Consider the following 27,340-nt stretch of genomic DNA (forward strand, 5'->3'; position numbering starts at 1 on the left):
TGTATTAAAACAGGAATACACCTGTTGAAGTCAATATTCATCCATGGAACAGCCAGAACCCTCAGTCACCTCTCCAGGGGGCAGGGGTGTGGGAGCCCTCAGGGAGCAGGTTAGACGCAGCTCAGCACTGTGGGATCGCATCCAACAATAGTGTTTCTGCCTGCTGTGCCCACCATTGCCTCAGAAGTGACAACGGTCCACAAGCACGTGGCCAGGGGTCCCTGGTCTGAGGCTGAGAGAGGAGGCTCCCCCTGCAGCCACTCCCCTGCCTAGGGTTCCCGCTGGGACCACACCAGGCTCAACGCTAGAGTGGAGATGGGGCATCCCAGCACCATCTGGGCTCCGTGCGTTTGCAGCCCTAAGCACAAGTCACCGTCCCCTAGAACAGTGTCCGGGGCCTGTGCTTATGATGGGCTGTGCCGAATGAACTCCCCCAGCCTTTAATGTAGAAGGGTAGGGCCAGGCGCTACCAGCACTTTGGGAGGCAGAGGTGGGTGGATTGCATGAGCTCAGGAGTTCAAAACTAGCCTGGGAAACATGGGGAGACCCTGTCTCTACTAAAAAAATACAAAAATTAGCCAGGCATGGTGGCGGGTGCCTGTAGTCTCAGCTACTCGGGAGGCTGAGGTAGGAGGTTTGCTTGAGCCTGGGAGGCGGAGGTTGAAGTGAGCTGAGATTGCACCACTCCACTGCAACCCTGGGTGACAGAGTGAGACCCTATCTCAAAAAATAATAAAATAAATAAAATATAAAATAAAATAAAATAAATGAAGGGGCATGCTGGGGGGTGGGGGTGGGGAGCAAAAAAGCAGAGGCGCCCTGAGCTTGCTTCTTCTGTTCGCAAGTTTCCACCTGGAACCTCACGTGGCGGACACTGAAGCCTGATAAACATCACCATTTACAAAAAGTGGAGTGAACTAAGAACCCTGCCGTACACAGTTGCTTCCACATGCATGCAGTGGCTCTGGAAGGATGCCTAAGGCAGGAGCTAACACATCTGCCTTTGAGAAGGGAAGACGGGGGAGGCTGGGGGATGGGGGTCGCGGGCAGATTCCATGGCCTGCCTTTTCGAACCTTGTAAATTCTGAACTGCAAGGCGTGGGCTTGTAGTAAAGGTAAAGCACGCTTCAAATTAAAACTATGAATGAAAACACCAAGAATGCAAATAATACCTATTGCCAGTTATCAAGAGAACTCTCTTGGAATACTAGAACGACGCCACCCAGGGAGGGTCAATAAAGGAACTGGGCGTTTCATGGACTTCAGCACCAGAAAGAGGCCTGGAAAGCAAATGCTAGCCCACCTTGCACAGCGATGGGAACGCATCACCCAGGGAGATAGGGAAGTTGCACTCAGCGGGCCGTTGCAATGCCTACAGGACACAGCTCTCCAAGTCCCACAGGTGCCAGCCCTCTGCTGACTCCAGGCCACCACGACCAACAACCTTTGTTTCCCTGCCCCCAGCTCTAGCCAGTCCCCAAATTGAAAGGTGATAACTGAAGTTGTCAGGGATCCTTACCTACCCAGCTTCCACTGCCGCTGCTTGCTGGAAGGCTGTAGGGCCCTGGGCCCTGCAACTGGCCCAGGACTGCTAGAAAGAGCCAGGGGCACAGCCATGGCTGGCAGACCACACCGCCCCTCCCCCAATCACCGTGAGGAGCTGGGGGTCCCGGGTCAGCCAGCCAGGCCCTGACTCCCCGCGCCCACTGACCAACGGAGCGGGCTCAGGTGCGTCCCCACAGCAGGGACAGGCTCGGGTGCATCCCCGCAGCAGGCACAGGCTCGGGGCTCCAGATGTTTTCTCCATCAGTCTACAGATGTGGCTGTGACAGTGAGGAGGCCCCACTGCCTGAGTCCTGGCCACCTCAGAAGCCCACACAGGGCAGGAGCTGCTTCTCCTTATTTTACTCCCTAGGATGGAGAACACGGATGGGTTTCCAGGATTTACATAGGAAGAACAGCAGATACTTTACCCAAAATAAACAAGAAAGAACAGTCCTGCCAAACCAACCTTTTAATACTATTTAGGCTAGGTGTGGTGGCTCACTCCTGTAATCCTAGCACTTTGGGAGACTGAGGCAGGAGGATCGCTTGAGCCCAGTCCTAAGAGACCAGCCTGGGCAACATATTAAGACCCTGTCATTACAAAAAATGTAAAAACTAGCCGGGTGTGGTAGTGCGTGCCTGTAGCCCCAGCTCCTTGGAAGCCTGAGGCAGGAAGACTGCTTGAGCCCAGGAGGTCAAAGCTTCAGTGAGCCGTGATCCCGCCTGCACTCCAGCCTAGGTGACAGGGGGAGGCCCTGTCTCCAAAATAAAAATAAAATAATTTCATCGTTGCTTGTTCCTCATAGTCAGTCTCATGCTGCCAAGTGACCAGGCCACTTTAATGGACGTGAGGAACTGACAGAGGCCACATTAATTAACAAACCTTTTTTTTTTTTTATTGGAGATAAAAACAGCGAAGTCCCACATACCATACCCTACAAGACACAAGGTGCGCAGACGAGCCTTGGCTATGTACCGGCGCTGCAGGAAGAGGCTGTCCACCGGGCCTGGGCTGCTCCAGCTATGCGGGGAGGCGGCCCCATTGCAAAGTGCAGTTTCTCCGCGGAGGCGGCGGCGGGTCAGTGGCAGAGGGCCATGGCTTCCATGTTAAGGAAGCGGACGTGCATCTTGGTCTCAATGTCGATCCCCTGCCAGATCTGGAAGTGACGGAGCAGCGTTAAGGGCACGTTCCCGCCGCCACCTCACACCTGACCAGGCCCCCCGGTCCTCGGCCCTTCCCACCTACCGTCTCCTGCCACCAACTGTGATGTTCCAGGCAGGTGAAAACCAGAGGGCTGTGTTTCAAGACTATGAGCTAAGCGAGGACGAAAAACTTCCATCTGTCTTTTTTGCTGGTTAATTTGGCTCTGACATTTGGATTCTTTCTGAGATTGTCACAGCAAGTTATTATTAAGTACTGAATCCAAGCTCTTAGCTCCAAGGCATTTGAATCTCACCCACCACTTCAGGTTCTGTGATTTTCATGCAAATTACATAACCCCATTAAGTCCCCTTTCCATGAGTATGATGTGGGACCCCCAACCTGTGCCGCCCACTTCACAGAATGTTGGGGGCTCTAATGGACCCGTCCTCATCATGGACGCGTTTTGTAAACTGCTAGGGGCTGTGCGGTCACAAGGCTTCGCTAGGCCATCGTCATCAATTTAAGGACCTCCACAGTGTGGTCTTTACAACCTCCCTGGGATAAGGGATCACGTGCATTCTAGAAAGACAAACTCAAGCCCAAAAAGGTCACTTCTACCCAAAGATCACATGGTGGCCCCATTCCTGGTGCTGGTACTGCTGTTACAGTCCAGCCTGGCCAGGACCTTGGAGTGAGCCTTCGTGCTACAAGGCCATGTATGTACCCCAGTGCTCCCAAGGCTATGCCCGCCAGCGCCTTAGCAAGTCAGGGCCCACGGGGGCCACAGATGGTAGGATGGGGGGGTGCTAACAGGAACGGAGGGACGTGGTGGGCGGGTGACTTCTTACTGCTTCCCGCTTATGTAAGAATCAAACTCTCAAGCTGTCACTCTCAGCATCTCCGGGGACAGCCACGAGGCTGGTAACGGGGGAAAGTCAGAGCCCCGTGGGCACCCAGGCGACAGGGAGGCCTTGGGACATTTCCGGCCGCAGCCCCCAGGTACTTCCTGCTTTCCTGAGCCTGTTCTGGGTGTCATGGGGTGTGCAAAGACAGCTCTGGTCCCAGTCGAGCAGCCCCATCCTTGCTGGATGCACGAGGCATTCCCAGGGTAACACACATGGACACTCACGGTGGTTTCTGCTAAGTGCCAGGTGGCAACATGGTCGCTGAGGGCATTGGAAGGAATCAGGGAATGGGAAGGGCCAGCTGGTCCCAAAAGATCCCTCAGGGGTACAGGGACAGGCTTGGGGAGCACTAGGGACCTGGCAGAGGCCAGCCTTTAGGGGAAGGAAGTTGGTTTCGGAGGCAAAGAAATTCATTCTACTCAGCCTGAAGCAGCGATACTTCCTCCCCAACCCTCCCTCCCTCCTCCACCTTCTAGCTCTTCATTCTGTTGTCTTGCTCTGGCGGGCATCACCTTCTCTGGTGACCGGGTCCCCAGCATAGACCAGAGTGAGTCTGAAGCACAAGTGCAAATTCTGCCTTTTCCCAGTCTGCCCGCCCTGCCAGCCCCGGGGTGGGCCATCTGCACGGCAGTCCACGGGGCCTGCCGACCTCCGCAGTCTCCTTTCAGCCTTTCATCACAGCCAGGCCCTGCTGCCTGCCTCTCCTCTCTCCTGCCGGTTCTAACCGTTGGCTGCCAGGCTTGGCCTCGGCTCCATGGGGCTGTGACCCTGAGGGCCCAGTCCCCCAGTCCTGCTCTAGGCTCCTTGGCCAGAAGCCGTGATCCTTCCTTCCCTAATCCTCTCTCCTCTCTTGGTCTCTTGCTCCCCTGACTTCCTTGTCTTCCTCAAGTACCCCAAAAGCACTTGGGAACACTGTTGTGATGCCCAGGGCCGAACTGCGGCGGGGGGGGGGGGGGGGGGAGGGGGGGAGGGGGATGGGGACAGGGGTCCTCTCCCTGCCACAGGGCATCTGATTATCAAAACGGCCAGGAGCAGGTCTTGATTTGCAAGGCCAGCACTGGCCTAACCACCATCCACTAGCAGAGGCTGGAGGAGCCATCAGGGAGGAGGGCAGAGTGGGCGGCCGCTTTACGAAAGTGTCATCTTAGGACACAGCGAGGAAGGCCCGGGCGCAACGTGTGCAGTCAGCTCCAAACTCAGCTTCCGAGAAACACTATTTCTACAGACACAGAAAGTTCCCAGAATCCCTGTTCCAACTACAACAGGGCCTTTTTTTTTTTTTTTTTTTTTGAGACAGGGTCTCACTCTATCACCCAGGATGGAGTACAGTGGTGCAATCTCCGCTTACTGCAACCTCTACCTCCTGGATTCAAGCGATCCTCCCGCCTCTGCCTCCCGAGTAACTGGGATTACAGGCACGTGCCACCACGCTTGGCTAAGTTTTGTATTTTTAGTAGAGATGGGGTTTCACCATGTTGGTCAAGCTGGTCTCGAACTCCTGACCTCAGGTGATCTGCCCGCCTCAGCCTCCCAACGTGCTGGGATTACAGGCATGAGCCACCACGCCCAGCCTACAACAGGGGTTACTTCTGAGAAGGGGCAGTAGGACCCCAGGTGGGAGAGAATTTGGTTTACACTATATACCCTTTTGTACTGCTTACGTTGTTTTGACTACGTGTGAATATTACCTTTTCCATAAAAATAAGAAAAACCAGTTTAAATTGCTTTAAAGGCCACGCCCAGGTTGACCCCTTCCTACTGAGATGTTGGTCACCCAGGAAGCCTGTCCCTTGCTACTGCAGGTAAAGAGCCATGTCCCCTCCTGACCAGTGGGCCACACGAGGTCTTCAAGGGTCCCCCGAGGCTCCCACGCCCAGGCCACCCACCTTCAGGAAGTCCTCGAAGGTGATCCCCTCGTACACCTGATCAGGCTCCTGGGGACGGAAGCACAGGGTGGACAGTGAGTGGCGCAGGTCCCCACACAGCTTCTGCAGGGGGACGGTCCACCGGCCTCCCCTCCCCACCAACACCCAAATGTAAGTTGTTGAGGCTGTTTGGGAGGAATCACAAGAAGAGGAGAACGTTCTGGATCGTCTGCCTCCAGCATGGAGCCAGTCACCCTGAACCTCCAATATCCTCATTCATGGGCTTGAGGGTGGGATGGGAGCCGAGCGTCGCTCACCAGGGCCCTGGCAACATGTGGCTCAGAGCAGCCTCCCTCCCCTCCCCCAGCCCCCCAGGGAGAATCCGAGGTGTGGGTGACATGAGGGCATGGGGCTCTCCTTCCCCACTCAGCCCACCTCACCACCAGCCCCCCAGCAGCTGGACCACCAAGATGCCTCCTGTACCCGCCCAGGTCTGGCCTCCTCATGCCTGCGCTGTGCTGATAAGAAGATTCCAGGCTAATCTAAGCTCACAGACCTCAGGGGAGAGGTCAGGGAAACACAGGGCCGGCCTGTGAGGCCCACGCCTCATGCCTCGTGAGTCACCGTGATAACCCAGGGCCACTGGGGAGGCAGGGCCAGAGGGTGGCCACAAGAAGCCTCTCCCTGCTGAGTGGGTTTGGCGATGCCAGTCTCCATCGCCTCTGCGTCCTCCCTGCTCTGGGGATGACACCAGGTGCTCCTGCCCCTTTCACCGATACTCCAGGATCCCACCGACAAGCCCCCAAAAACCTCACCCTGCAGCTCGCTTTGTGACAGCGAAAACCCGCTGACATCCCAGGTACCCGTCAATAGAAGGCGAGGGACATAAATCTCGGTCATCCACGCTATTGATTCCCACGCAACCATTAACCATTTATGCCTAGTGTTCCATTACTGGAACGCTAAGCTATGGGAGTTACTTATATCCCACTGGTCAAGGTCATCGCCAAGGTCTGATTGCAAAAATTCAAAAAGCTGCAACCTCAGGCAAAAATGGGTTAAGAAGGGGTTGATCTATATGTCTCACTCTGGAAAAGGCTCTGAGATGTGTACCCAGCAGATAAAGAACAAAAAACAAAACCCAACAAGCAGAAAGATGTCTGCAGGTCTGTGCACGCAAACCTTTCCTCAGACTGATAACCAGACCCCCACCATCTGCCCTGTGGGTGTGTGGGGTCATACAGAGAAAATGGGAAGCCACATCGGTTCGATTATGTTTTGCATACATCAAAAATAAAAGACATGCATGTATACATTGGTATATGTAGGAAAAAAACCACCAAGAGGGAGTCCCTTTAGGGAAGAGGACCTGGGCTGGTGGGGGAGCAGGAGAGACTCAAAGCTCTCTCTGTGACTGTCTGAAATTCTGTACAATGCGTGTTTAAGAACACAGGAGGCACACTCTAAGCATGTTATGCACCAGGCATGTATGTCCCAAGTGCCTTCCAAGTGGTATCGTTTTGTTTTCATTTGTTTTGTTTTGTTTTTGAGACAGAGTCTCGCTCTGTTGCCCAGGCTGGAGGAGTGCAGTGGCGCGATCTTGGCTCACTGTGACCTCTGCCTCCCAGGTTCAAGTGATTCTCTTGCCTCAGACTCCCAAGTAGCTGGGATTATTACAGGCATGTACCACCATGCGTGGCTAATTTTTTAAATTTTTTAGCAGAGATGGGGGTTTCACCATGTTAGCCAGGCTGGTCTCGAACTCCTGACCTCAAGCAATCCACCCGCCTGGGGCTCCCAAAGTGCTGGGATTACAGGTGTGACCAAATGCTATTGTTAGCATTTAATGATAGATGCCAATCTCACAACCGGCCCTGAGTTGGGTTCTAGTCTCTCTCCTGTATTACAGATGAGGGACACAGAGGGAGCTGCCTGTCCAGCTGGGAGCATCTAGCTGCCTCCAAGTCCTTGAGGGCTGTTTCTACTGGCAGGACTTTGCAGGCTTTTTAGTTTCCTCTTTATACTTAAAAAAATTTTGGCCAGGCACAGTGGTTCACATCTGTCATCCCAGCACTTTGGGAGGCCAAGGTAGGAGGACTGTTGGAGGCCAGGAGTTCGAGACCAGACTGGTCAACATAATGACATCTCTTTTTAGCAAAACATCTCTTTTTTAAAAAACTTTTAAAAATTAGCTGGGTGTGGTGGTGTACACCTGTAGTCCCAGCTGCTCCAGAGGCTGAGGTAGGAGGATGGCTTGAGCGCAGGAGATGGAAGCCGTAGTGAGCTATGATCACACCACTGTACCACTGCACTCCAGTTGGGGCGACAGAACGAGACCCTGTCTCTTAAAAAATAAATAATAAATTTAAAAAAAAAAATGAAACCCAGCAGTTCTCGGCTAGCCTGGGCCAGCCCTGTCCCTAATGGCTCCTTCCTCCCTGTCTTCCCACTCACAGGCACAGTGGCTGCCCTCCCTGCCGGGCCACCCTAGGTTCCCAGGCTGGCCAAGGGGAGCTAATTATAGAAAAGGCCCCCGTGGCCAGAGTCCGGGGCTGGAAAGGGGGTGATCGGTGCAAGGAAGGAGGGCGGGGAGTGGGGGAAGCAGCCCCGGCTGAATGCCCAGTGAAGCAGTCCCCCCATCAAGCATCCATGGGTGTGACCTCCTGAGAAAGCACTCTCAAAAGATCCACAGGCCGGCGTGACGGCTCATGCCTGGAATCCCAGCACTTTGGGAGACCAAGGTGGGTGGATCACTTGAGGTCAGGAGTTCGAGACCAGCTGGCCAGCATGGTGAAACCCCGTCTCTGCTAAAAATACAAAAATTAGCCGGGCGTAGTGGCACACGCCTGTAATTCCAGCTACTCGGGAGGCTGAGGCAGGAGAATCACTTGAACTCAGGAGGTGGAGGTTGCAGTGAGCCGAGATGGTGCTACTGCACTCCAGCCTGGGCGGCAGAGTAAGACTTGGTCTCGGGAAAAAAAGAAAGAAGAGAGAGAGACAGATCCGCCTCAGTCAATAACTGCCTTTGGAAGTCCATTAAAGTGGGGACCAGGGATTGTTTGTCTTCGGCAGATGGCACGGTCAGAACGGGAAGTGTCCTCAGAGGCCGGGAGGGATTGAACCGACGCAGCTGCCCCTTGCCCCCAGCTCAGGCTGCATGCACAGCTCGGTCTGGGTTTATCTGGCCGAGGTTTACACCAGAAGGTATTTTAGGAGCGCCCGGAGGACCGGTGAGTGAAGAAAGAGGTGGAGATGAGCCCTCTGCCTTGCAGCCGTCTTCCTGGTTCCAGGGCTACCCCCACCTCATGGGGGCCCGTAGGCAGCGGGTGTGCCCCGGAGCCCGGCCTCCGCCCCGAGATGCCTCTGCTTCCCAGGCTGCGGGGGTTTTATGCAGATCAGCAGCTGGCAGCTGCCAGCAATTTCACTACAGCAAATTAAGAAAACTGTCGCCAATTGAAACTGGAGTGGGACAGGGAGCAATTTGAACAAGGAGAGTGTAATTAAATCAAATGGGAATTTGGCCCGACAACCCAGCGGGGGATCCCTGCTCTCCCCACCGAGGTCACAAGCCCTCTCCCGTGGTGGTTAGTCTGCTGAGTGCAGAGGTTTCACCCAAGCCAGAAGTTTCCCCCTGGGCTCCAGAGGCAGACAGATAAAATACACGTCAGGAAACCAACCGACCACAGCCCCTGCCCCTGGAGGCAGGCCCGGGCCGGTGGCCTCATGTCCCTCAAGGACAGGCTTGGGGCACAGAGAGCAGGATCCAGCATGAACACCCCTCCACTCCAGGCTGGGCAAACACAAAGCCGTCAGGGTGTCTGGAGACGCAGCCACTTTAGACACACAGGGGCAAAGGGCTGACTGCATCAGTGGGGCCATCCAAACCCCTCAGGGAACACACGACGCCCAGGTGGTCACCTGCCTGCCTGAGTGGTCCCCAGAGGCTTAGAGCCTTAGGGCTGGGGGCTGGTGGGGCTGCACCTGTCCTTACAAGAGAAAATCCACCCTGCACAGGAAAGATCATAAGGTCTAGAGGATTCTCTATGCTCTCTGAGCCTCAGTTTTCCCACCAGTCAAAATGAGGCAAGATGTAAGAAATGATGAACATGGGAAGGCCACTTCCCTCTCTTCTGTGTCATTTACACACCAGCCCCCACCTCGGCTCCTCCACCGGACCCCATGCCATCGGCTCTTGTCAGCCCCCAATAGGGCTCCCTGCTGACCCCTGCCTTCAAGGCCAGAAGTTGCCTCTGAGTCATTTGTTAAGAAATAAACCAATTAAGGCCAGCCTGTGCCATGTGCTACCTAGGCCTGGCCCCAGGTTCAAGTGCTGCTGTGAGCACTGACTGAGGCCGGGGTGGGGGGTCAGGGGGCTATGCAGGTGGGGGCTCCTGGACCCCAAAGCCTGAGATCTCAAACTCTGCTTCCCTGCCTTATGCAGCTCTCTGGGGACTTGGACCTTCAGTCTCCTGGGGGACAGGAAGGGCTGGGAGAGGTTCCTGAGCCCCACAGGCCACAGGTAGAGCAGGTGGCAGAATACACCTGGCCCCTGCCCCATGAGGCCTTCCAGAAACGCAGACCATAAGCGGGAAAGGCACTGCGCGTCTCGGGAGGGCTGCAGGGGCGCTCACCATCTGCCCCATGCACACGCTGGCCGCCTCCATCATGGCCCCGTCGGCGATGGAGCGAGCGGACTCCTTCTCGATGTGAGGGTTTCCCGACAGCAGCTCCTCGACCACCTGCCAGGTGGGGCGGAAACAAACGGTGACCTTGGGCCTCCATCAGGGTCGTGGGGGGCAGAGGGGGAAGGCACCAGGAGCCCCGGGTGGGCCAGAGGAGCATACTTTACATTTCGATATTCTTCCAGAGTGATGCGGCCGTCGCTGTCCGAGTCGTACATGTGGAACAGAACTAGGGTGGCAGGGGAGAGAGGGGACTCCGTCAGGCGGGGCCTGGCCCCTGCCACCCCCTGAAATGTACACTAAACTAAGCAAAAGACACCAATAACCAAACCTCAATGCCAAAGCCAGAGGGGTCAGGGCATGAGCTGTGGGACCAGACTGACCACTTCCTACTGCGTGACCTTGGGCCCGTGACCTAACTTCTCTGAGCCTCAGTTTCCTCATCTGTGAAATGGGAATAACAAGAGTGTCTACCTCGTGGCCTTAGGAGGGCTGGGAGCTAGCGCTGTGGCGTTAGGGCCTGGCAACTGCCCCGTGAGCATGAATATGACGACAGTAAGCGTTACCCGTTAACACAAGTCAAACGGTGTCGAGTTCAAAATATTGTTCCCACAGCCCTGGAGGGCACCATCATCTCACCCATGGCAGGTCACGGTCCACAGTGCTTCTGATCTGGGCCCGACTGATCTAACATGGGCAGCCCCAGGCCTGGCATCAGGGAGGCGATGGCCGGGAGGGGGCCTCTCCATGTTGTTCCCAGCACGGCCTTGGGAGCTGGAGCTCTCCCAAGTCTTCTGTGTTGGCATTTTTTTTTTTAATGTATTTATTTTTTCAAGATTTAGTCTCGCTCTGTCACCCAGGCTGTAGTGTAGTGGCACGATCTGGGCTCTCTGCAACCTCTGCCTCCTGGGTTCAAGAGATTCTCCTGCTTCAGCCTCCTGAGTAGCTGGGATTACAGGTGCACGCCGCCATGCCCAAGTAATTTTTGTGTTTTTAGTAGAGACAGGGTTTCACCAGTTGGCCAGGCTGGTCTCAAACTCCCAACCTCAAATGATCCACCCACCTCAGCCTCCCAAAGTGCTGGGATTACAGGTGTGAGCCACCGTGCCCAGCCGGCATTTATTTTTTATTATTGTTATTATTTTTTTCAGAGATGGGGTCTCACTCTGTCGCACAGGCTGAATGTAGTGGTGCAACTGTAGCTCATTGCAGCCTCCATATCCTGGGCTCAAACTACCCTCCCACCCCAGTCTCCCGAGTACCAGGGACCGCAGGCACGCAGCACCACTATGCCGTGCTCATTTTTTTATTTTGTAGAGGCAAGTGTCTTTCTCTGTTGCCCAGGCTGAGCCCTGAACTCGTGGCTTCAAGTGATCCTCCCCACTCAGCCTCCTAAAGTGCTGGGATTACAGGAGTGCACCACTGAGCCCAGCTGGCATTTACTGAACACTGACCAGATGCCCAGCTGTGCAAAGCGCTTCACAAACCTCTGTCTCCCTCTCACCCAACCCCAAGAGGCCAGGGATGCCTGAGCCCTGCCTCCCAGACAGACTGTCAAAGCTCACGGAAGTTAAGGCGTTTGCCCACGGCCACACCACTAAGGGACAGGAAACCAGGGATTTGGACCTGAGTCCGTCCTGTTCCACGCCCCTTGGAGCAGACAGGAAACCAGGCTCACACCAGGGACCCCCCCCCCCCACCCGGGCTGTTCCCACCAGCCCCGCATACACATTCCAGTGCTAAATATAGCGAAGTCCCATGTTTACATTTTCTTGATGAGGAGGCTGACCTGGGGCGGGGCACAGAGGGATGTCAGGAGTCATGGGAAAGGCCACAGGAAAAGGAGATGTGACTCGGGGCACTGCCTGGGACCTGTGCGGCTGGCCAGCTGGGACCACAACTGAACCCACTCGGGAGCCAGAACATAGTGGGGCTGGTCTCAGGAACCCAGCAATAGCACAGCCCACGGAGGAGGGAGAGGAGGAAACTGACTTTAGGGAGCGCTTCCTGTGTGCCAAAGGCTGACTGTGTGATCTTACCCAGCCCTCAGAACCACGCATGATCGGCATACCCAGGTTCTGGGTCAAGGTTCAAGGTCACATGGCTGGTGAGACGGGCCACACTGGAACCCAGGTCTTTGCATCAAGGGCCTTGTTTCACATCCACCGCACAACCCCCTTCTAGTCCCAGGAAGCCACAAGCTGCTGAGGAATGTTTAGGATGAGGGTGCCGGGAACGGGAGACAGCAATGCCAGCCTCACAGGGACGAGGGCTGGTGGCCCCAAGCCCTCCAAGCCCCCAAGCCAGTGCACACCCAGCCTCCTGCTGCAGAGGCGCCTTGCGTTCTGAGGTCTTAGGGGAGGCTGCACCCCAGGCCAGGTGTGAGCAAGGGGACTCAGTGGCACGCACATCTCAGCTTCTCCTTCCGGGACAGCTCCACCTGTTCCTCGTCCATGGTGGTGTCGATGGGCCGGAAGTAGGACATGATGGTCAGGAAGTCCTCGAAATTGATCTCATCAGCCAGGCCACTGGGTCCCTTGCGCAGGTTCCTACGGGAGCAACAAGGAGGGTGTTGGAAATAAATGAAGAACTGGATCTTGTCCTCTTGCTACCATTAGCTCCCGAGAACTCCGCTCTCAGGGTGCACACTGGACCCACGATGGCTGCTCTCGCCTTGCGTCTGTGCCCCAAGAACCTGCTTCGTGGCGGGGCTGCAGGCTCCGGAAGCTGAAAGCTCAGCCCTTGCCCTGCCCTCATGGAGCTCATCATCAGGGAGGTGGAAGAGAGAGAGACAACTGCGTGACCGTTGATTCAGGCGGTGACAGAGGGATGCGTGGGTGTGTGATGGTGCACACAGGCCAGCACTTATGAAGAAACCAAGCAATCCAGTAACTCCCTGAGTACATCTCCTGATCCTTTCCTTTAGCTCAGGGGTTGGCAAACAGCCCATAGGCCCAATTTGGCCTGTCATCTATTTTCATACAGCCCCTGAACTAAGAAGACTTTTCGGGCTGGGCGCGGTGGCTAATGCCTCTAATCCCAGCACTCTGGGAGGCCGAGGTGGGCAGATCACCTGAGGTCAGGAGTTCGAGACCAGCCTGGCCAACATGATGACACCACGCCTCTAATAAAAATACAAAAATTAGCTGGGCATGGTGGTGTGCACCTGTAGTCCCAGCTACTCGGGAGGCTGAGGCGGGAGAATCGCTTGAACTCAGGAGGTGGAGGTTGCAGTAAGCTGAGATCACACCACTGCACTCCAGCCTGGGTGACAGAGGGAGACCCTGTCTCAAGAAAAAAAAAAGGAAGAAGAGGAAGAAGACTTTTCACAATTTTATCTTAATTTTGTCAGAGTCAGGGTCTCACTCCATTGCCCAGGCTGGAGTTCAGTGGTGCAGCCTCAAACTCCTGGGCTCAAGCCATCCTCCTGCCTTGGTCTCCCAAAGTGCTGGGACTATATATGACAGCCATGTGCCTGGCCGGTTTTCACATTTTTAAATAGTTGGAAAAATGCTTGCCAAAAAAAAAAAAGTCGAATAGTATTTCATGACAAGTGAAAATTACATGAAATTCAAATGTCAGGGTCCATAAATAAAATTTTATTGGCACACAGCCATGCCCATTCATTTATGCTTGTCTGCAGAGCTGAGTAGCTGCAACAGAGACTGCGTGGCCCGCAAAGCCTAAAATATTTACTCCTTGTCTTTTTACAGAAAAGGTTTGCCAACCTCTGCTCGCTCTCACTAGTTCAAAATTTTAGGATGGTGATTGGCTGCAAGCATCTCTAAGTAATCTGTTTATACCCAAATACAAAGTTTGCCAATGATTGAAAGTTTTGTGGTAAGTTAGGGCAGGTTTGAGGCTGGCCGTACAAATGTGCTTTTTGGAGGAGGCAAGAAAGGGCTGGTGTTCTGGGGGATGGGGACACAGGGAGTTCATGCCCCATGCCCGGCACACTGCCTGACACCCAGATGAGGGACTCAGAAATGTGTGGTCCAGCTCAGGTCTTGGCAGTTGTTAATAGCTCGGAGGCCAGGCGCAATGGCTTACGCCTGTAACCCCTGCACTTTGGGAGACTGAGGCAGGCCAATTGCTTGGGCTCTGGAGTTCAAGACCACCCTGGGCAACAGGGAGAAACCCTGTCTCTACAAAAAATTAGATGGGTGCGGTGGTGTGCACCTGTAGTCCCAGCTACTTGGGGGGCTGAGGTGGGAGGATCGCTTGAGCCCAGGAGGCCGAGGCTGCAGTGAGCCAAGATCACGCCACTGCACTCCAGCCTGGGTGCCTAAGTAAGACCCTGTCTCAAACGAAACAAACAAAACAGCCTGGAGATGACTCCAAACCCAAGCTCCTGACCCACTGTCGTCAAACCCTTATCTCTACTGGACTGTGACGGTGAGCGCCCGAGGCTGCTGGGGCAGGCTGTCATATGGCTGGCAAGCTCAAGGTTCTGCCACAGCCTCTCACTGTGGCCCTTCGGAAGGGGCAGTGCCTAGCTGGCCCGGGGTGGCTAACAGTTAGTGGTTAGTGCTTGGATATGTTACTTGGGTCCCACCCAGGGCACGACTGCACCTCCATGTAAAGGAATACGTTTGCAATTCTCTCTTTAGAGGTTCATCTACTACTCCTTTTCAGCACCCAGCAAATACACTAACACCCATACGACAGCCTCTAAGTGTCCTGGGAACTCCCACTTTTTAATTTTTCTCTTCCAGGAGATTTTCCAGGGAGAGGTGGGGTCCCAAGTCTGGATTAGGGAAGGCGGATCAAGAAACTGCCCATCTGCGGGATGAGATCTGTCCTTCCCTGGGCTCAGGAAGCCCCATCTTTATGTGTTTTCACAGGTCTCTCTTCTCTCTTTTATCGTATGAAGCTCCCCACTGCTCCTGCCACAGGCTTTAATAACCTCAAAGTTCTCACTGTGGGCGGCAGAGACCAAATTTACAGAGCATAAAAATAGCCCCCGGACTTATCGGGCTGCTCTGAAAGCCCTTCCCACAGCGACTGGCTCACACGTCCTTCCCAAGTGGTTTAGGCTGCAGCAAGAGGGATTAAGATTAGCATGGGTGAAAATGTGATAGACCCCTGGGGAAGGCAGGTGTGTGTCCTTCTCTGGGAACCTTGTGACCGGCACTGCTTCAGCCTCAGGACCCAACTCAAGGAAGGAGGGTCCCTTCCCCTCCGAGTGCTCCCGCAGGTCTGCAGAGACCAACATTCTGGTCTCCAAAGGCAATGACAGCCAGTGCCAAAGAAACCCAGACAGAGCAGCTGGAACCAGCCCCACTTGCTCTCCACTCCATTTTTTAAATAAAAGTTTATTTATTTATTTATTTTTTAAGAGATGAGATCTCGCTATATTGCCCAGACTGGTCTTGAACCCTGGCCATACGCAATCCTACTGCCTTAGCCTCCTGGAGCAGCTGGGATTACAGGTGCGTGCCACCACACCCAGCCCTCTAACTCCCATTTCTAAAATGAGCACCAGGATGAAGATCAGTGGACAGAAAACAGGGGCTACATCTAAATCTGCAACCCAGCATGAGGGCAGGCCATTTTCACTCTTTTTGCAAAGATGCCCCCTTAACTTTCCAATTCTTCTGTAAGGAATGGGGCGCCCTGGAGGTGGGGATGGGCTCTGCTCAAAATACCCCTTCCCCAAGACCTGTTCCCAAAGAGTCTTAGGAACAAAGGCTGAGGCTGGTATTTCTTGAAAGGAAAATCCTGTTTCCAGCATCTCCTCTGAAATCCTCCTCCAGCTTCTTCTCAGCATTTACAGGATGTGATGTGAAGCCCTTTTCCAACAGTTACAGGCTCCCAGCTGTAGCCCACGAAGTTGTTCTGGGTGCAGGCCAGAGGAAACCCTTTTTAAAATCATCCCCTCCCTCAGTGACTTCTGGGCCAGCCTTAGTCACTGGCACCTCCCTTTCTCCACACCAGGTTTCTCTAAGAAGCAGCCAGAGGCCGAGGTCCAGGGACCTATAGGGGAGGCTCTCACCACCCCATACCTGGCCACCGCCCTCCACTTCTAGCTCAGCCCAGGAGATCCCTGACCATCTTTCAACGACAGCTCTGTCAGGCAGGGACAATGACAGCTGCCCTCAGCTCCAGACCCGGAGTCTCCTGGATGCCCCCCTACACCCAACCCAGCCCCAGGCTCACACCTCTAGTCAGTCCCCTGGGAACCTTCCTTTTCTCTCCTGGCCTCTGCAGCTGCCTGGCCCAGCCCCCACCTTCTCACGCACTCCAAGTGCAGCCGGAATGAGCTTTGCAAAATGCAAATCAGAGCCTGTTGTTCCCCTACTCAGCACCCTCCTGGGGCCTCCCCAGTTCTCCTGGTAATCCCCAATCCCACCTGGTCTCCCAGGCCTGCAGGGTGGTCTCAGCCACCCACACCAGCCCAGACCTCACCGCCCCTTCCTGCCTAGCTCCCTCCTCAGGGTCCCCACAGGCCCGTCCCGCCTGGAGTCCCCCTGAGATGTGGCCACTTGTTTCAACGTCCAACTTCTGGACACCCAATATTCCCCAATGACTGAGGTCCCTGCCCCCCTCCTTCAGGGAGCACCACGCCTGTGCCAGTCCTCCCACAGCTCTGGCCTAAATCAGACCCTCCAAAGGAGGAGGAGGCTACTGCCTCCGTCTGCCCGTCCCTAAGTCTGGCAGCGGCATACCCAGTGCACCCTCTTGTCTTCTGAAAACAGAGAGGCATCCGCCCCAGCCCTTTCCCCACACCCTGTCTCCTGGAGCTCGGCTGTTCATGGAAAACAGCCTGGCAGGTGCGTGCATTCCACCCCAAGAGCCGAAAACACAACTCCTGGGTCTGTCCAGGATCGTGAGGCAGACAGACCCGAGTTGGAATCCCAGTTCCTACAAGTGACAACTGACAGCCAAGTGACCTTGGGTCAAGTTTTTTTTTTAAGGAATAAGAGCATACACTAAAATGCACAGATCTTGTGTTTGGACGAACATATGCCCTTGTGAAATCCACCTCTCATCTCATCCACCCTAGAAGTTCCCTCTTCCAACTTTACAACTGGCCAAAGTTGCACCCAAGCCTTCTGGAAACAAGCCTCACGCCTACACACACCCCCTAAACGTGCACACATGCTCCCTCTCTCGCGTGCGCGCACACGCGCACACACACACACACGCACAGGCACCCCCTGGGCTCTGGTCCCCTGTACCATCTTCCTGTCAGTGCCTCCAACTCTAGGTGCCCTGTCAGGGGCCGCACGCCTCCCACCCTGATGCCTGCTCTGGCTCATCTGGGGACTGGCCTAAGACGCACTGCCCACCTGAGTCCTTTCTCTGAGAACCAGGATTTAAAAGGAGGTGAGGGCACCGGATTCCACTCTGTCTTTGCCACTGACTGTGCAACTTCACACACTTCACAGTCACTTAAGCTCCACAGGCCCCTCCTCTTTGGCACACATGACAACTGGCTGTGAAGATTCCTGCGGTACCAGGTCTCTCACCCCAACTCCCGGATCCAACCCTTCCTCATCTATAACCTCCCAGGTGGCTCAGAGCTGCCCCCTGCTCCCCAGATCCTCGGGGCACCCCTGACCCAAGCCCGGGACCATGATTCACTCCTCCCTGGCCTCCACCTCCCATTCCCACCCCTACAACCAACCAGCAGCCACAGCGCCCTCTGCAAAGTGCAAACCTGGCTCACCCACCCCCTCACACCCTCACCTTAAAGTCCATCAGCGTCCCCCATCTTGGCTCCTGAAGACCCCTGCTGTTGCTGGTCCACAGATGCTGTCCGATGCAGCCTGCCCTCCCCACACCACACTGGCCTCTCTCTGATCCAGCTGGGTCTGCCTCTCAGCTCCCCAAGCTCCCTGTGCCACAGGGCCTTTGCACACACAGTTCCCATCGCCTGGAACCTTCTCTCCCTGCTTCTCTGGTTTAACTCTTGGTCACTCTCTCGCCAGGCCTTGCCCCATGGGCCACAGAGGAAGGCCCCTGCAACTCCAGGGGCAGCTGAAGGACCCCTCTCCCCGTGAGCAGCACCCCAGTTTCCAGTGGGACCCTGGGAGGCTCAGCACCTCGTCCAGGGTCCCACATCCCTGGCAGAACCAGGGTGAGTGGTTCATCCCTGCACAGCTCAAGACCCATCAGGGAAGCCCCCACGGTCTCATCACCACACCACGCCTGTTCCCGTCCTTCCTCTTTCTGGCCATCCTCCGTTTCCCAGCCATCTTTGCAGACATGGGGACCTCGGGGCAAACAGGCTGGCGGGCCTCAGTGTGTCTGCCACAGGCCCCAGCAGCATGGGGAGGGTATACCCACCCCTTCATCCCCCCTAGAGTCCCAGAAACCTCCAGGCTCCATCCCGGTCACCCAGGTCTTTCACCTTAAACAATACTGGACACTGAGGCTCGAGCTCTGGCCTGTGCCTCAGCTCTGGGACACTGGCCAAGGTGCACACCTCTTTGTAAGCCACAGTGATGAACATATGAATAGCTAACCTCGCTTCACCACACATCCCCTCAGTGCCCCTCACAGCAACCCTGCTAGGCAAGTGCTATGATTATCTCCACTTTATTTTATTTTGAGACAGAATCTCATTCCGTTGCCCAGACTGGAGTACAGTGGTGCAGTCTCGACTTACTGCAACCTCCACCTCCCGAGTTCAAGGGATTATCCTGCCTCAGCCTCCCGAGTAGTTGGGATTACAGGTGTACGCCACCACATCTGGCTAATTTTTGTATTTTTAGTAGAGATGGGGGTTTCACCATGTTGACCTGGCTGGTCTCAAGCTCCTGACCTCAAGTGATCTGCCGGCCTCGGCCTCCCAAAGTGCTGGGATTACAGTTGTGAGCCGCCGCACCTGACCGATTATCTCCATTTTAGAGATGGTGAAACTGAGGCATCCTCCCAGATGGCCCCCAAAATCCCTGCCTCCTGGTAGTCACATCCCTGTGCTGTCCCCTCAAGAGGGGGGTGACCTAGTGACTCACTTCTAACGAAGAGACACAGCAGGAGGAATAGGGTGTCACTTTCGAGATTCAGTTACAAAAAGATAGTGGGATATGTCCCACCGTTTCATTCAGGGCTGGCTCTGGAGGAAGCAAGCCGCCATGCTGTGGGCAGCTCTGTGGAGGGGCCCAGGAGATGCCACCAGCCACAAGGCTGAATCCGGAAACAGAGCCTCCCTGGTTGAGCCATGAGGCAAGACCTCAGCCCCAGCTAATGCCTTGGCTGAAGCTCACGAGGCTTTGAGACCCCCAGCTAATTTGCACCCAGGTTCCTTTCCTGACCCAAAGAAATGGTGAGATAATAAATGCTTTCTAGTTTTCCTTTTCCTTTTTTTTTTTTTTTTTCTTCTGAGATGGAGTCTTACTGACTCTCGCCCAGGGTGGAGTGCGGTGGCATAATCTCGGCTCACTGCAACGTCCGCCTCCCGGGTTCAAGAGATTCTCCTGCCTCAGCCTTCTGAGTAGCTGGGATTACAGATGTGTACCACCACACCCAGCTAATTTTTGTATTTTTAACAGAGACAGGGTTTCACCAGGTTGGCCAGGCTGGTCTTGAACTCCTGACCTCAAGTGATCTGCCCATTTCAGCCTCCCAAAAGTGCTGGGATTACAGGTATGACCCACTGTGCCCTGCTAATTCTTTTATTTTTAGTAGAAACAGGGTTTCACCATGTTGGCCAGGCTGGTCTTGAACTCCTGACCTCAGGTGATCCACCCACCTTGGCCTCCCAAAGTGCTGGGATTACAGGCGTGAGCCACTGTGCCCAGCCTCGAATTTTCTTTTTTAAAAAGTCTTCCTCAACAGTTGTCTTAGAATGTTTCTAAGAGAATTGTTCTTATTTAATTGTTATTTTTCATTTTATTATTTTTTAGAAACAGGGTCTCACTCTGTTGCCCAGGCTGGAGTGCAAGCAGTGTGATCATGGCTCACTGCAGCCTCGAACTTCTGGCCTCAAGTATCCTCCCACCGCAGCCTCCCCAGCAGCTGAGACTATAGGTGTGCACCACCATGCCTGGCTATTGTGTTAAACTACTAAGTTTTGGGGTAATTTGTTACACAGCCAGAGACAATGAACACAGAGGCCTAGAGAGCTTGAGTGAGCAGCCCAGTCGCCCAGCTATGAATCCAGAATGGTCCAACCCCAAACCTATGCTCATAACCCCTACCCAGCTTGGCCCCCTCTTCTGGGCATCAGCTCAAAGGGTCATTCTAGGAAACGAGTACCCCGAGATGTTACACAAGACAAGGGTGCCTGCCACTGGGCTGGTTCAGGGGAAAACGCCCACCTGTTGTCGAAGAAGGCACGAACAATTTTGGATCGGATGGGGTTGAGCTCCAGGTCCGGGACATTGTTGAAGTTCTCCTTGCTGGTTTCCAAGAAGGAGAGATACCGGGAAGAGAATAAGGAAAGACAGCAGACGTCAGCTGGCATTTTCATCCTGTATCAAGCTGTATTTTGGATCCCTAACAGGCCCCCACAAGAATAGTTCAGAGTTACGAGACAGAACTGGAATACGCTTCACTTATCTGTCCCTTCCTCTAACCTTTAGACTGGGCAAGGGCAGGGAGGATTTGGAGGCTCAAGATACTTTTCTTTTTTGAGATAGAGTCTCACTGTCACCCAGGCTGGAGTGCAGTGGTGCGATCATAGCTCACTGCAGCCTCGACCTACTGGGCTCAAGCAATGCCTTGCCTCAGCCTCCCAAGTAGCTGGGATGACAGATGCACGCCGCCATGCTTAGCTAATTTTTTAAATTTTTTGTAGAGACAAGGTGTTGACATGTTGCCCTGGCTGGTCTTGAACTCCTGGGCTCAAGTGATCCTCCTGCCTCAGCCTCCCAAAGTGCTGGAGTTACAGGTGTGAGCCACTGGCCCGGCCTTGAGATATTTTTGAGACTCAAAGAGGTGGACTGTACATTCATCCCCAAACAAATGCAGAGACGTGGGATTTGTGTCCATTCTGGGGATTCAGAGACTGCCTGAAGCCCATCCTCAAATCCCTAGGTCAGTATTTAGGGCAGTGGGGTGCTGGCTTGGAGCTCTGGAAAACAGTCTGGCAGGTCCTCAAAGGTTAAACATGGAGTATTGACAACCCAGCAACTCCACTCCTAGGGATATGCCCAAGAGAAATAAAAACCTGTGCGTGAATTTCACAGCAGCATTGCTCACCCGTAAAGCAGAAACAACCCAAACATCTGTCAACTCATAATTGGAGAAATAAAATGTGGCCCATGCAATGGAGTTTTTTTGTTTGTTTGTTTTTTGAGATGGAGTCTCGCTCTGCCGCCCAGGCTGGAGTGCAGTGGTGCAATCCTGGCTCACTGCAACCACAATGGAGTATTTTTTAGCCATAAAAAGGAACCAAGTACTGATACATGCTACAACACAGAATGAATCTAAAAAACATGATGCTAAGTGAGGCCGGGCGCCGTAGCTCACACCTGTAATCCCAGCACTGTGGGAGGCCGAGGCAGGCGGATCACTTGAGGTCAGGAGTTCAAGACCAGCCTGGCCAACATGGTGAAACCTCATCTCTACTAAAAATACAAAAATTACCCGGGTGTGGTGGCGCACATCTGTAATCCCAGCTACTTGGGAACCTCAGACACAAGAGTTGCTTGAATCCGGGAGGTGGAGGTTGCAGTGAGCCAAGATCTCACCATTGCACTACAGCCTGGTAGACTGTAGTCTCAAAAAACTTTTGAGTTTTGAGACTCCGTCTCAAAATACAAACAAAAAAAACCCATTATGCAAAGTGAAAGAAGCCAATTACAAATGACCACATATTACATAATTCCATTTACATGAACTATCTGGAATAGGTAAATACACAGCGGTAGAAAGCAGATTGGTGGTTGTCAGGGGGTTGGGGAGAGGGGAATGTGTCGTGCCAGCTGAGGGTACAGCTTTCTTTTGGGAGTGATGAATATGTTCTAATATTGACTGCAGTGCTGGATGCAGAACTCTGTACATACAACAAACGTCACTGAATTGCACATTTTAATGGCTGAGTTGTATTATGTAAATTACATTTCAGTAAAGCTGTTAAAAAAAAAAAAAAAAAGCCAGCCAGGTGTGATGGCATGCGCCTGTAGGCCCAGCTAGCAACCAATGCAGGAGGCTGAGGCAAGAGGATTGTTTAAGCCCAGGAGTTCAAGGTTACAGTGAGCTATGATGGTGCCACTACACTGTAGCCTGGGTGATACAGTGAGACTCCAATCTCTTAAAAAAAAAAAAAAAAAAAAAAGGCAAAAAAAGCTTAGCTGGGGAGAGGGGAGGGTGAATTTCACAGGAGGACACCCTGTAGCTGGCACAGGTAATGCTGAGTCCTAGAGGCTGCAGGTTTGCAGGCAGGGGCGTCAGCCACTCCCTCACCTGCCTGCCCTCCTCCCCTGCCTTTCACGGAAGGCCATCCTGGGTTCTCTCAATCTGCTTCCTGCTCACCTTTTCCTTCTGCTCCATGGGCCTCCACGGGCAGTGTCTTGGGAAGGACCCAGCACACAGGCTGGTGATCCTAGGGAAAAAGGTGTCAGGCCCAGGTAGGGAAGGCAGAGGGTATCAGCCCACTGAAAATGAGGACGTCCGGGTGGGAAGTGATGACGGGACAGTCATTGGGAGTGGGATTCAACACTAGGACAGACAGATGCTGGAGAGGAGGAGGCAAAACAGACGCAAGGGACTCTACGCTGTTTGGGTTGGAAGATTCTGTGAATGCCTCGTGGCCCCTGTGCTGCCCTGCCTTACGCATTGGAGGGGTGGGGATGGAGGCATGGAGAGGCACAGCAGGACCTGGCCGATTCCCGGGTCCCTCTGTGTCCCCGGCATGGCCTCCTGTCCCTCCCACCCAGGCCTTTCAGCTGGGCTCACTCATGGCCTCTGGCCAAACTCAGTAGCTGTGTCAGGGCAGACTCATGTTTTAGATTCCCAGAAACCCAGTTCCAGAAACCCAGTTCAAAAGGAGATAGACTCGGGACAGCTGGCCCAGAGAGATGGGATGTTATTTGGCCATGGAAAAAAAAAATAAGATTATTTTTTGGCCATAAAAAGGAACAAGGTGTTTTGTTTTGTTTTTTTGAGACAGAGTTTCACTCTGTTGCCCAGGCTGGAGCACGGTGACACAATCTCGGCTCAATCTCCATGGGCCTGCTCCACAGTGGATCTCGGCTGCAATCTCCGCCTCCCGGGTTCAAGTGATTCTCCTGCCTCAGCCTCCCGAGTAGCTGGGATTACAGACATGTGCTACCACGCCCAGCTAACTTCTGTATTTTTAGTAGAGGTGCGGTTTCACCAGTTGGCCAGGCTGGTCTCAAACTCCTGACCTCAGGTAATCCACCCACCTCAGCCTCCCAAAGTGCTGGGATTACAGGTGTGAGCCATTGCACCTGTCCAGGAACGAGATTCTCATCCATGCCACAGCACGGATATACCTGGAAGACATGATGCTCAGTGGAAGAAGCCAGACACAAATGGTGTACGATGCCATTTATAGGAAACATCCAGAAAAGACAAATGCAGGGAGACAAAGTGGAGAGATGCGGTTTCCAGGGGCTGGGGATGGGGTGATGGCTAACAGGTGCAGAGCTTCTTTCTGAGGTGCTCTAAAGTGGACTGTACATTTTCAATGGGCGAATTTTATAATATGTGCATTACAGCTCCATAAAGCTGTTAAAATTTTCTAATAAGTCTTTAAAAAAACAAAAAAGAACTGCTGTGCTACTGCACTATGACTCCATTTATGTAAAGAACAGAAAGTGACAACACGAACCTCTGCAGTCAGGGTGGTGAACCGCCCCAGAGTTGGGGGTGATTGAGAGGGAATATGGGGGCCTTTTGGGAGCCGGGAACATTCTGTTGCATGTTCCGTCTGTCAAAGTCCCTGTGTGTGTGACACATGCTTTTCTGTATGCAGGTCACACCCTCACTGCTCGCAGACAGCTCGATGCCTTGCCCTTTTTCCTCATTAGTGGGAGGCGACCACAGGAGGGGACAGAATAGAGAGACCAGAGCCCTGAATGAGTCAGGGTTACCAGGGAGATGATCTACGAAATCACGATCGGATGACAATGACAGCTATAGCTCACAACCGTGCAAGCGACTTGGCCGGAGCCACCTCGCTTCCCAGAGAGCCCACAAGGGCTCCTATTATCCCCGACGCTTCAGGCTCAGCACAGACAGGTTCGGCGACCTGCCCCAGCTCACCCAGTGGGGGCATGGAAGAGTCAGCTTGGAAGCCAGGTAGCGTACAGCCATGCTCTTACCAGATACCCTGCTGCCCGACTCTCCCTGGCCATCCGAACAGAATCCATTTTCCAAGGCCCAGATCCCTGAGAAAGGGACCACGTGGAGCTCCAGAGGGAATCTGGGAGAACAGAGAAGCCGCTGGCTGCTATGCTGCTAGCCAAACCCTCTCTGGCTTTCACTGGCTGTTGCTAATCCTTTCTGAGTCTGTTTTCTCGTCTGTGAGGAGGGCACACTGATACTGACAGAGGGTGAAGGGCACAGCCTCTGGAATCACACTTGGGCTCTACCCTACTCTGCTACCTGGGTCAAACGGCGTTGCCTCACCCAGCCTCTGTCTGCTCCTTTGCAAACAGGAACCTCACAGGGTTGCCGTACAGTTTAGAGGAGATAAAGTCCGCAACATGCTCAGCACGGTGTCTGGTGAACTGGGAGTGCACCACAGATGGCAGCTTGCAGGATGGGGACCCTGTGATGTCCACAGCACCCCGTCCTCAATGCCTTGCACTGCTGGACTTGGCAAGGTGGTCAATAAATGGTTTGCTGAGCGAATAATGAAGCGAATAATGAAGATGGCTGCACGCAGGGCTTCCCTCTTTGTCTGGCCCATCCTGAGGCACTGCCCTTCCCCAGGTGCCTTCCCCAGGGCCCGGGTGTCCAGACCCTGGAAGGAGAGCAGACCCCAATGTCCCAGGAGAGAGGGAGGAGAGGTGGGGGAGAAACCACCTAGAAGAGCCTGACCCATGTGCCTGGAGAAGAAATTAACTCAACACAAGAGGCCTGTCCCCAACCAGCAGCAACAAGACATGCTTGACCTGCTAGGAATTGAGCTGGGGACACAGTGTCCCCAGGTGCTGGCTTCACAACCCCCAGTGGGTGTGTAAATGGCTCTGAAGCCCGCTGCCTCTGCTCTCTCTCTCTCTCTCTCTCTCTCCATAGGCACCTGCTACATCCACACCTGACTCTCACCTCCCCCTCACCACTGGTGCCTGACTCTTGGAGCCTCAGTTTCCTCATCTGTGAGATGGGTGCAGACCTAATCCTTCCCCTATCAAAGGGGATGGTTCAGGGTCAAACACAAGGTGGGGAGAGGGGTGCTGGCCCAGGCTCTGCCCCTTACCAGGCACATGGTCTTGAGTAATCACAGCATGTCTTCAAGCCGTGATTTCTCATATGTAAAATGGGGATCATAGGAATATCCAGGTAACATGATGGGGCTAATGAGATGATCAAATGAGATAAATCCACATAAGATGCTGAGTAGACTGCCTGACACAGGATGAGCTCTTAATTTTAAAATAATAACAGTAATAATGGCAGCAGCAGTAACAGTAATCGCTGCAGCAGTATTAATAGTAGTAATAATAATAATGTAACAGCAGCTAACCTACGTACCCTCAAAATGGAAGGAACTATTCTAAGAGCTTTACATTATTACATAGGGTTCACAACAACCCTATAAAGTAGGTACTTATGCCCATTTTATTTTCTTAACTTTTTTTTTTTTGAGACGGAGTCTCACTCTGCCGCCCAGGCTGGAGCGCAGTGGCGTCATCTCTGCTCACTGCAACCTCCACCTCCTGGGTTCAAGTGATTCTTGTACCTCAGCCACCCGAGTAGCTGGGATTACAGGTGTGCGCCACCATGCCCAGCTAATTTTTGTATTTTTAGTAGAGACGGGGTTTCACCATGTTGGCCAGGCTGGTCTCGAACTCGTGACCTCAGGTGATCTGCCCTCCTCAGCCTCCCAAAGTGCTGGGATTACAGGTGTGAGCCACTGCACCCGGCCTGTGCCCATTTTAAAGATGAGGAAACTGAGGCAGAGAGATGAAGCCACTTCTCATTGTTAAGAATGATACTGGCGGACCCAGGCAGTGGCATGGTGGTGCCTGGCCTTCAGGGACTTTCCCTAAAACCTGCCAATGTCCCTTTTCAACAAGGAGAGCGCCGGCCTTGAGTCCAGCGCTTAGGACAGGCTAACCTTTTCACTTCATCAGTTTCACGCTCCATCAATACTTGTGCCAGTTTTGTTTTCCTTCCTCCCTAGGTCCCCGCCGGGCTGGATGAACCGGCTTTTCTAAAGGTGTCGCAGCCCAGGCTGCAGCCATGGGAACAGGCTCTGCCTCACCTCAGAGCCCAGGGCTGACGGCAGGTCACTGCCCTCAGCCGGAGCTGATTCTCATGGCCAGTGGTGTTGCCCCAGTGACCATCAGGGTAGCGGGGATTGCCCAGGAGGGCTCCAGGGCCACACACCTTCCAGGCCTCCTGCGGGAGAGCCTGAGCCCTCGGGGCTTCAGAATGTCCCCCTGGAGTCATGAAGGGCTCGCACGACATCAAGCTGTGCTAAGCACTGCAACACTTAATCACCCCCACATAATCATGAGTGGCAACAATGATGATCCTATTTTACAGACCAGAACACAAGGCCCAGAGAGGCAAAGAGACTAAGCCCCAGTCACACAGCTAGAGTTGGCGCGGGACTCCAGCTCTGCCTCCAGGCTGGCTCGAACCATCTTGCGCTTCCTCACTCTCACCACTTCCTTCCTTCCAGTTGCGCATTTTTACGTTAAAGAGAGAAAGAGCGAGGCATCTGCTCTCACCCAGCCCCCAGCCCTCAGCCCGAGAGGCCCCATCTGGGACCCAGGAAGAGGGCAGGACAAGCGTCAGGCCAACAAGAAGGGAAGGACCAGGCTCAAAAAACCACCGAGGACTGTGCTGGGCTCTTCCTCAAGCCTCGTGGTGTGGGTTGGTTTCCGGTGGCTTTCAGAGCCCAGCTCAGTTGCAAAGTTCTCTCTAGGGGTACTGAGCATGGAGCTCCCCAACCCCCACCAACCACCACAAGGCTAACCGACCTCCAAGGTGAAGGTGCAGCCAGGCCCCAGATTCTCAGGCCGGAACTTCCACCGCTCCAGGGCTCCCCGCACTGAGGGAGGCCACTTTGCCGGGCTGCCTGCCCAATGTCCCTCTGAGTTCCCCTTC

General features: G+C 54.0%; 1 protein-coding gene across 5 annotated transcripts in view; it reads right to left on the bottom strand.

The window, feature by feature from the left end:
* Positions 1–2,415: 2,415 nt before the first annotated feature.
* TESC (tescalcin) overlaps positions 2,416–27,340 on the bottom strand; it is a 60,841-nt gene continuing 35,916 nt past the window's right edge. Inside the window, exons 3-8 of one of the 5 annotated variants that reach the window (XR_673633.5) lie at positions 20,410–20,490; positions 12,551–12,690; positions 10,304–10,370; positions 10,091–10,198; positions 5,481–5,528; positions 2,416–2,702 (exon numbers count right to left, since the gene is read on the bottom strand). Coding sequence is in view for 4 of the 5 variants with exons in the window: in XM_001155277.7 (XP_001155277.5) it covers positions 2,625–2,702; positions 5,481–5,528; positions 10,091–10,198; positions 10,309–10,370; positions 12,551–12,690; positions 20,410–20,490 (517 nt within the window). In the remaining variant the exon portion in view is untranslated. The remainder of the gene's footprint in view (positions 2,703–5,480; positions 5,529–10,090; positions 10,199–10,303; positions 10,371–12,550; positions 12,691–20,409; positions 20,491–27,340) is intronic. The other 4 variants (XM_001155277.7, XM_009426343.5, XM_003313955.6 and 1 more) reach the window with 4 other exon arrangements.

The sequence above is a fragment of the Pan troglodytes genome, chromosome 10 (genome assembly GCF_028858775.2).
Source record: "Pan troglodytes isolate AG18354 chromosome 10, NHGRI_mPanTro3-v2.0_pri, whole genome shotgun sequence".
Lineage (NCBI taxonomy): Eukaryota > Metazoa > Chordata > Mammalia > Primates > Hominidae > Pan > Pan troglodytes.